At 38.9% G+C, this 10,140-nt stretch overlaps 1 protein-coding gene across 2 annotated transcripts; it reads left to right on the top strand.

The window, feature by feature from the left end:
• Positions 1 to 1,265: 1,265 nt before the first annotated feature.
• On the top strand, positions 1,266 to 3,385 carry LOC121984420 (protein BZR1 homolog 1-like). Of its 2 annotated transcripts, none has more exons than XM_042537343.1 (2): positions 1,266 to 1,595; positions 2,361 to 3,385. In XM_042537343.1, exons 1-2 carry the CDS (start codon positions 1,377 to 1,379, stop codon positions 3,069 to 3,071), a joined length of 930 nt encoding a protein of 309 aa, XP_042393277.1. In that variant the 5' UTR covers positions 1,266 to 1,376; the 3' UTR covers positions 3,072 to 3,385. The 2 variants fall into 2 exon arrangements, with proteins under 2 accessions (XP_042393277.1, XP_042393278.1); XM_042537344.1 differs by having other exon boundaries at positions 1,271 to 1,595; positions 2,364 to 3,385.
• The last annotated feature ends 6,755 nt before the right edge of the window (positions 3,386 to 10,140 follow it).

The following is a 10,140-nucleotide window of genomic DNA, read 5'->3' as shown; positions in this document are numbered from 1 at the left end:
TGGGTCACATGAGTTGTGATCTAGTGATGAATTAATACCCTTGTGTGCAAGTGGGAGATGTGAGTAACTTATGTCTATTAAAGGATATTAATACATGTAACATATTTCCACTAAGGAGCATTAATACATGTAACCTATGCCTATTAAGGGGCATTGCTACATGTAAATAACCTATGTCTACTAAAGGGCATTACTACATGTAACCTATGCCCACTAAGGGACATTAATTTATGAAGGTTAGTAACTCCCTAATGTTAGTAACTCTCCATTTATTATCTTATCCTATAAATACATACTTTTTATGTAAAGTATGTGAGTGAGAGAAAAAAAGAAAAGAAGGAGAGTCTAAGCAAGTAGAGAGTGATAGTCTCTATCTTATTAAGAAGATCAAAAGAAGAGTGTCATCACATATCATCAGCTTAAGGGTTGAAGCATTGTGACATAACATTGATAGTTTGAGATACGTGACTATTATCTCGACTTCGAATAATTCGTGAATATAGTTCATGATAATTTTAAAGATTTACAACATCGACCACAACATCGACCATGAGTGCATTATCAACCAAAAATAGACCCCACAGGTCATCCGAGTTGGTATGTGGTGGGATGCTTGCCACATGAGGTCGCGGAGTCGAAACTCAGGATAGTCGGGGGGTAAATCTTCGGTCCCTGTGCAACTCACCCCACCTGCCACATGCTCGCTCAGGATGTTGTGATTTACCTCCCTCGTGATGACCTTGGGTCGGGTACGACGGGGATGCTGAGGACGAACGATTTCACCTTTTATCACATTATCAACCAAAAATATAAAATTTAATTTCTATAAAATAAAAATAAATTATATATTTTACTTTATACACATCTAATAGTAAAGTTTACATCTCTGTAAATGGCCCTGAGGTGGGCTGAGAACAACGATGTTACGGCAGCTATCCAAACTAATGCTCAGATAACGACTTTTCTTTTCGGGTTGGCGGAAGTAAACCAACTCGAACCAACGCTGGACCAGGAATCGGGTACGACGAGATGGGCGGAAGCGGGCCCGCGCCATTGCCAGGCACCCCATCGGAGAAACAACCGCACGTGCATTCCAGAGCGGACGGATGGCGACGTGATGCGAGGGATGCTTATCGCCTTATCCCATTTACTCACGCGTGACGGCGACCCAAGCACGTGCGGAGTCTTATTACCCCTGACCGTTGACCGTAATATTATTATTATTATATTTTAATTTTGTTTGGATCGAGATGATTTTTGTTTTTATTAGTTGCATACATGAAACTAGGCGATGAGATGAGGTAGAGCGGGAGGCTTCCCTGATCTGCCTTTTCTGACTCTTATCTTGGGTGGATCTGAGCACCGGAGCCGGAGGGATGACGGCTGGAGAGGGGCGGCAGCCGACCCTGAAGGAGAGGGAGAACAACAAGCGGCGGGAGCGGCGGCGGCGGGCGATGGCTGCCAAGATCTTCTCTGGGTTGCGGTCGATGGGGAACTACAAGCTTCCCAAGCACTGCGACAACAACGAGGTACTCAAGGCCTTGTGCCGCGAGGCGGGGTGGATCGTCGAGGAGGACGGCACCACCTACCGGAAGGTATCATCTTTGTTCTTCTCTCTGTCATTATTAGTATTATTCTCATAGTATCGCTTGATTGTTTAATAAAATATGGATAGCTGCTATATTTGCTGCGACTGGATGGTTGTTGACCGAGATGTTGTTGTTATAGCAGATCTCAAGCTCAATCAAGTAGATCTGTGTTTCTAGCCCTTTTAATCATTTTCTTCGTTTTCATGGATTATTCCTAGCTAGTTTCAGCCAATAATTTCCCCCTCTCTTATTTTCACTGCTTGGGATGTGATGTTTTCTTATTCTTCAAGCTATGATCTTTTATTCCAATTAATCATACGCTTCTTGAGTTTGAGCAGATACTTTAGTGCGTCTTGTCGATCCTTAACTAAGGTTATATGTCGTCGTCGTTTTTTTGTTTTTTGAAAGATTTTATCTCATATGGATCTGGATGCTAGCCATCCCTTATAATGTTTGCTTTCTCTACATCCATTGCTGAACTTCTGTTGTCTTTTTCCCCTTGATTTTGGGTTTTGCATTCACTGATCTACGAGTCCTTTTTATTTTAGCGAGAGAAACAGAGAAGAATATGGTTTAGTCCTTGCACAGGCCTGCAATAAATGGAAGGGACAGTCAAATCGATAGTTGATATAGTAATTACTTCTCTAGATCAAACTTGATTTTAATTGAGAATTGAAGAGCATCTGAACAATAACGATTTCTTTAACCAAATCTTAACTTCTTTTTAGCTTGCAATGTATAATATTGATTCGTGATGGGCTACAACATTAGCAGGGATGCAAGCCACCAACACCGCCTCCAGAATTTGCCGGTGCATCTTCAGGCATAAGTCCTTGCTCCTCCCCGCTGTTGAGCCCAATCTTGTCATCTTTCCCTAGTCCTGTCCCTTCGTACCATACAAGCCCCTTGACATCATCTTTCCCAAGCCCTAGCCGCAACGATAACGTCCACAACCCCAGTGTCAATCCCTCTTCTCTACTTCCTTTTCTGCAGAACCTTACAAGCCTTCCTCCACTTCGCATCTCTAATAGTGCCCCAGTGACCCCGCCACCATCTTCACCTTCAGCTTCTCATCCACCTAAGCTCAGGAATCTAGATAACACATTCTGCTACTCTCTTTATGCTATTTCAGCTCCTTCTAGCCCTATCAGAGGCCACCAACAAGGGCAGCCCATGACAATACCTGAATGTGACGAGTCTGATGCTTCAACCGTCGACTCTGGCCAGGAGGGGGCTGGTTCCCATATGGCGGTCCCTGGGTCGCCCACTTTCAACCTTGTTAAGACCTTTGTTGCGGCAAAGGGGACTGCAATAGGCACATCATTAGGGGTGCCAGAGAAGGGCCGAAGCATGGAGTTTGAATTTGAAAACAGATGGGTAAAGCCATGGGAGGGAGAGAGGATTCATGATGTTGGACCTGATGATATTCAGCTCACTTTGGGAGTTGGAGGTACAACCCCCAAGCTAAACGTCACATCTTGAAACGTTACTTTAGTACTCTAGCATCGGTTTTCCGAGTTCATTTGAGATTAAATTCCTGGGGTATTATCAATATGGTCCTGTCCCCCCACTTATTGATTTAATCCTCATTTACGTAGCTCTTCATGCTGATCATTTGGAGGGAAAATGATTATCTATCTGTCACAATTGTGCTTGGATATTTGGGTACCCATTGATTGTCTATTATCTGTCACAATTGTGCCTGGATATTTGGGCACCTGATTTCACTTTGGTATTTGAATTGTAACAGCTTGTGAGGACATGCATCTATATATCGGTAAATACTAGTTGGGATATTGATCTGGTCATTTACTTCGTAATTAGAGGAATGATGTTGGTCTTTGTATGTAAGTCATATTTTCGTTGGCTTTTCCATTAAAATGGGAAATTCTAGTGTAGCAATATCTCATTAATTACTGCAAAGTGTATTAGAGCATCCATATTAGTTATCCTATTTAAAAATTTTATTTTAAATTTTGGATAAGGTAATTTAAAATCTTTTACATTAGTTATCCTATCCATTATTTAAATTTGGATTTGATGAATAGTGATTTTTTAAATTTAAGGATTGAAATCTTTATCTTAAAAATAAAATAATATATTTTTTTAATCTTTCTTCTTTCATTTAATCTCTCTGTTTCTACTCATTCCATAAATATAATAATAAAATATAGAAAAAAGAGAAAAAATAATAAAAAATTAAGAATGGTAGAAATTTAGGATATTTGATGTATTATATAGTGAAAAATGATTATTTAAATTTAATAAAGTGAGGTATTTATTTTAAATTTTAGATATAGTAATAGAGAAATTGGTATGATGTTTAGTATGTTGGTTTCTTGATCATGAATTAATGAATACTTGGTCCTGTATGATTTATAACCTTCAGAAAGTGTTAATTTTTAAAAAATTACATCCACTTTTGTTTATTACTTTTCAATCTTGGTATTGTTTTCATCTACTTGGTTTGCGCAGCGTCCCCTAAAATCATTTGCTCGTTAGCAAAATGATGTGTGATGTTAATCGGTGTTGATTTGTCAAATATAGAGCTGCGCAAACCAAGTCTGCAGCAAGGTTATGCATCGTTAAATCACTGCATAGGCTACAAGTGGATTGAGTCCTCGGTTCGGCCACCATGTGAATCGAATCCACAAAATTTAACAAACTAGTGTTGATGTCTTGAGTTTCAATCATGCCTCAAAACTCTTAATTTATAACCCTATCAGTCAAATTTTTGGGCATGACGAGAGTGGAAGGAACCTATTGAATTAGGTTTAGATTAAATCAACGTGTTTAGCTTTAATTGCGTTTTAGTAAAAAAAATAATCATTTATGACTTAAGTTCTTTTGGAATCTTAAAACTCTAATTTGGATTAAGAGTATTCAAATTAATTTTTTTATTTAAAATATATAATTTAGAATAAAAAAATTATTTTATTAAATTTAGATATTTATTTTTTACTATATCATATATCAATTTTTTTCCTTTCTCTTCTATCATATTTATCTCTTCTATAATATTATTTAGAGAATGGAATTTATTTTCTAAATTTAGAGAATTATTATTTATAAATATAAAATTTTTAAAATAGATAGGATAGTTATATATTTTTTTAATTATGATAATTTGGATGTTCTAAGGGAGTGCAAGGAAGCTATTAGTATTAACTTATAGTGAATGAGAGAAGCCTAAGTTTAGATATAATTCTATCTATATTAAAATAAAGAAGGTTGATTTTTTTTATTTATTATTTATTCTGACTAATAGGGTCCTGAGCTAATAGTTTGAAGGCAGGATGAGAGTCAGATGAGCAATAGGTATCTATTAGATTTAGTTTGAATTGAATCTAATTATTTAGGTACATTAAGTTGTTTTCAAAATTTATTGATGACTTAAATATTTTTAAAATTTTAAAATTTTAATATGGACAAAATAAAAGAGTGCTAGGAATCTATTGATATTATCCTAGGGTAAGTTAGAGATGTTTAATTCTAGATGATACTTACCAAAAATAAAGAAAATTAAATGTTTTTAACAGAGGTCATGTGTCAAGTGTTTTGGTGCATGACTTAGGGGAGTGGTAAAACCTATTAGATTAAACCTCTCTGTAACCTTTAGATTTGCTTTAATCAAAATTCCCAAGTGTTTTTTTTAATATTTTATTATATATATATATATATATATATATTCCTTTTATTAATTGAGTTTTATTTTTCCTTTTTTTCTCTAGTAATTAGTTATTTAAAATATAAAATAATAATAATAATAATAAATTTTTAAATAATTTTTTTACTTATATTAATCTTCTTTTATAATTTATAATTTTTTTATATTTTTTATCTTTGTTTTAAAATTAAAATTAAAAATAAAAATATGGATAATTTAATGAATTAATGAAGTAAAATGATGATTTCACACACTTGAGTGCCGTTAACTCCATAGTGAGATGAAGAGAATTAAATCACATACTGAGTGATTTTTAGATGGTAGGATATGTAAGTCTCAGGAAAATGAATAAGCGAGATAATTTGGTCAACTAATTTCTTTAGAATTATTAATTATTTTTATTCAAAAATCACTGTTAATTTAGAAAACTCAACAATTTAAAAAATTATGAATTTTGATCCACTTTATTTTTTTTTATAATTAGTTATTAAAAATAAAATAAAGAACTCTATCCATGATAAATTATGTCATTATGGTCCGTCTGAAGTCCGAATAAAAGAGTAGGATTATGTTATGTTGTCAGTCAATATTAAACTATAACAAATATTTAATGAATAAATCTATTAAATTATTGTGCTAATGCTATATTATTTTTTAAAAGGAACATATTGCAAGGTTCGATTGTAACCTTTCGGTAAGGACCACTACATCTTCAGAACTTGGGTATAATGATAAATATACAAGAGTTTGCGTTATAAGTGTTGGTGCGGGAAGCATCCGACGATTGAACTTGTGTTTTGATTATGTCAAAGGGTTCAAAAGTAAGTTGTTTTGTTATCTGATATGTTTGAATGAGTTTTGCAGGAAAGTCCTAAGTGTACTTGGCAAAAGTCCTAGTTGTGGTTAGACATGTGGAAAACCCTAGGGGGTGGTAACCCTAGGTAAGGAAAAGTCCTAAATGCGGTTAGGGAAAGGAAAACCTTAGGGGACGGTAACCCTAGGTTCTAGGAGATGGTAACTCTAGGTAGAAAGTCTTGGCAGGTCGAGAGATTCGGATAAAATCTTAAGAGGTGGTAACCCTAGGTTGAAATCCTGATGTCGCAAATCAGGTGGAAGTCTGGGCGGGTCGTGGAGCGGACGTCCAACATGAAGACCGGAAGCTTCGGCTGCTGAGCAAAAGTTTAGTTGGCCTGGAGGATCAACTGGCAACAGGTAAACTCTCCTGAGTGGAGTAAGTGAGAACGCATTCCCCGGTGAGGGAACAGTAGGCGTCAGTTCGACCTAGGGTTTCCGGTCGGGAATCAGAAGTCAGAATCGGATAGTCAGTACTATCAAATAATCATATTTATTATGTTTAATTGTGCTAACTCTGTTTTGTAGGATATGTTTTTGGATTCTGGACTAACCTATTTTGCAGGAAGAAATCCACTCGCAACAAAGTGCGAGGGCGCCCTCATGGAGCTTGAGGGCGCCCAAGATGCTGAGCAGAGGGCACCCTCATGGAGCTTGAGGGTGCCCTAGACACTGGCACGAGGGCCCCCTCATGGAGCTTGAGGGCACCTTGGACCTTGGCATGAGGGCGCCCACATGGAGGTTGAGGGCGCCCTCAGGCAGATAAGCTGCGAAGTGGTCAGAGCTCATCCACGTTGCGGATTTGGTGAGGATGAGGGTGCCCTCCATGGTGTTGGAGGCACCCTCCATGAGCTTTATATGAAGGATTCGACTAGCAGCTTAAGATATCATCTGAAACACAATCCATCTTCCGTGTGCTGCTTAAAGAACGTTCCGACAAACCCGCAACTCAACTCCGACGACTAAACACTTCAACTTCACTGTTTTCTTTTGTGGTTGGTATATTTTATTGCTTTGAATTTTACTTCAAAAGTTGTAAAGATTTACGAATTGATAGTGATTGCCCACCGAAAACGATCAACGATCGCGGACCTTGGAGTAGGAGTCGTCCAAAGCTCCGAACCAAATAAATCTTGGTGTTTGCATTGTTTGTTCTTATATCCGCTGCATTTACTCGTTAAGTTTTCTGAAACGAAAAGTGAAAGCCACGAGTGGTATTCACCCCCTCCTCTCTAGCGCTTTCGATCCAACAATTGGTATCAAAGCTTGGTCGCTTTGAATTGGTGCAACCACCATTCAAGCAATATTTTTCGTGGTAGTTTTCTGATTTTTCGGAGTCGATTAGAATCGGTATAATTGTCGCTTTCTGATCCGTTTTTTTCGCAATCGAAGTTTTTGCTCGAAGCTGGTGCAACACCACTCGAGTTCGGGTTTTATTTTTTTTATCCCACACAACTAATCCAAGACCAAGTCTTGGAACAAGTTTTTGTTTTTCTTTGTGTGCTAGATTTCAATGGCCCATCAAGAAGGCTATAACACAGCCCGACCACCGCTCTTCTCCGGGGAAGACTTCACCTACTGGAAGGGCCGAATAGAGTCCTACTTCCAAACTCAGTTCGAGGTATGGATGATCATCAAGACCGGCATCTTGCTCCCACTTGACGGTGTAGGAAAATCCGTATCATGTGAAAGACTGGGATCCTAGCATAATAAAGAAGGTAGAAGCCAACGCAAAAGTAACGTGCATCCTTCAATGTGACCTTACAAAGGAGGAGCTGAACCGAGTTGTCAAATTCTCAAGCGCAAAAGAATTATGGGAGAAATTGATCGAGCTGCACGAGGGCATGACCGATATAAAGGTAAGTAAGCATGTCTTACTTTTTAATAAATTGTATAATATCAAAATGTAGGAAGGAGAGGCAGCTAGGCAACTTCACGTGAGAATTCAAGATCTACTAAACGGACTTCACGCGATCGGACAGAAAGTGGAGAATCGAGACGTAATAAGGTACACACTCAACGCTTTTCCAAGGAATACATTGTTGGCATCAATGGTAGATGTCTACAAAGTTTCTAAGAATTTGTCTTTAATTAAACCGAGAAAGATATTGCGTTGGTTGCAGGTACAAGCAAGTGAAAGGAGGTGAGAAAAAAACATCAGATTAAACCCGAGTTCAAAGACGAATCAGACTCATAAGATGACGATGAGATTACTGCCAAACTAGTAAAACTCGCACGAAAAATGTGCAAAAAGAAGAAGGCGACTCAATCAAATTCGAAGGTCAAGACTGGAGTTACCTGCTACGGCTGTAATCGGAAGGGGCACTACAAGCCGGATTGTCCAAACCAGAAGCAACGAAGAATGAAGGTGTTGAAGGCAACATGGTCTGAGTCATCAGACGAATCCGAATCTGATGAAGAAGACCAAGCAAACTGTTGGTCCCTTTGGAGGCCGACAAGAGGAGAGGGGTGAATTACCCTACAAAAATAAACCACAAACTTTTTTCGGATATTCAACTAATTTAAAATAACTTGTAATAATAAACAAAAGAGTCTAATTAGAAATAAACTCAGACACAGAGGGTTTACTTGGTTTGCAATCAGAGGATTGCTAATCCAAGGCAAAGATGACGCACTATCTGATTCTCCTCTGGGCGGAGTACCCTCTTACAGCGTTGACAGTACAAAAGAATAGAAAGCACAAAGAAAATGAATTACAAGTTGGTTGAAAGATCTATGCAAACCAGTGCTATATTGATAGCACTGGTCGGGGGCGCCTCGAAGGGTTCCGGGCGCCTTGGGGGATAAAACTTTATCCCCCAACGTTCAGATCGCGTTAGAATCGATCTGGTTAACATCTTCATTCCGGGCGCTCGGAAGGGTTCCGAGCGCCCCGGGCTGCTCCGGGCGCCCGGAATGGTTCCGGGCGCCCCGATCCTTAAAGTCAACAGAAGTTGACTTTTTCGTCTCCGGTTCAGCTCGTCTCGGTCCGGGTCTTGTTCGCTCCGGCTCCGCTAGCTTGGGTGATCTCGGCCATCCGGAATAGGGCTCACCCGAACCCAAGTTCCGGCCTTCTCCTCGAGCAGTCTTCCTTCCCGGTTTCTCGTCCCTCGAACGCCGCGCACGTTCTTCTCGTCCACCGGTGTACTCTTCCGCGGTCACCTCGTCCCTCGGACGCACCGAGCCCGTCAGCTCTCTCCCCGTGCCGTCCTTCTCGCTAGCCGCGTCTTCCGTTCGACTTCCTATGTTCCTAAGCTCCTGTACACTTAGACACAACGGTTAACAAAACATGACCTAACTTAACTTGTTTGATCACATCAAAACACCTTGGGGTTCCAACACAAACTTCCTTGCTCTACCAGTATAAGCACATGTTGCCGAAATCGAGTCCGATTTAGAAACCGAGTTCGATTCAAAAATCGAGTCTGATTCAGAAACCGAGAGCGAATCAGAAATCGAGTCCGAGCAAAGTCATGGATCTGTATCCGTTTTCGAAGGGTCTAGCCCCACTGTAAGCTCTTTATTTTCTGGCACTAATGTAGATAATTTAGAAAATTTAGTTTCTTATTTACAAAAGAAATTGGCCAAATCCAACGTTCGGGTCAAGTCACTTCAAAAGGAGGTAACAACCCTTAAGAAAATGACTAACTCGAGTCCTTTGACTGAGACAGTTCAATTTGGAATTCAACCCAAGTCCAACAACTTGAGGAAGAAAATTTCAATTTGAAAACTCAAGTTAAAAAACTTAAGGACACGTTGGAACGGTTCACGTTGGGTTCCAAGAATCTTAATCTGATTTTTGAAAAACAAAGAGCCATTTACAACCGTTCCAGACTTGGATTCAAGGTTAAAAGAAAATATAAGTCATATTTATCACTTGTTAATAGATCAAATAGAAACATAGTCCAAGCATGGGTCCCTAAGTCAAATTTGGTTAATCAAGTTGGACTTGGACTATATTGGGTCCCCAAGGATCAGGTTCATTACCTTGATAGACTTTATCGAGGTTATGATCCAGGGGGAGCAAATAGA

The sequence above is a fragment of the Zingiber officinale genome, chromosome 5B (assembly GCF_018446385.1).
Source record: "Zingiber officinale cultivar Zhangliang chromosome 5B, Zo_v1.1, whole genome shotgun sequence".
NCBI classification, from domain to species: domain Eukaryota; kingdom Viridiplantae; phylum Streptophyta; class Magnoliopsida; order Zingiberales; family Zingiberaceae; genus Zingiber; species Zingiber officinale.
The sequence above is the reverse complement of the archived record's forward strand: the minus strand, read 5'-3'. Positions and strand labels throughout refer to the sequence as shown.

Excerpts from the sequence above, each read along its gene's own strand:
- LOC121984420 (XM_042537343.1), top strand. The coding sequence starts at position 1,377 with ATGACGGCTGGAGAGGGGCGGCAGCCGACCCTGAAGGAGAGGGAGAAC. Across the intron at positions 1,596-2,360 it reads ACGGCACCACCTACCGGAAG|CAGGGATGCAAGCCACCAAC; the intron begins GTATCATCTTTG and ends CTACAACATTAG.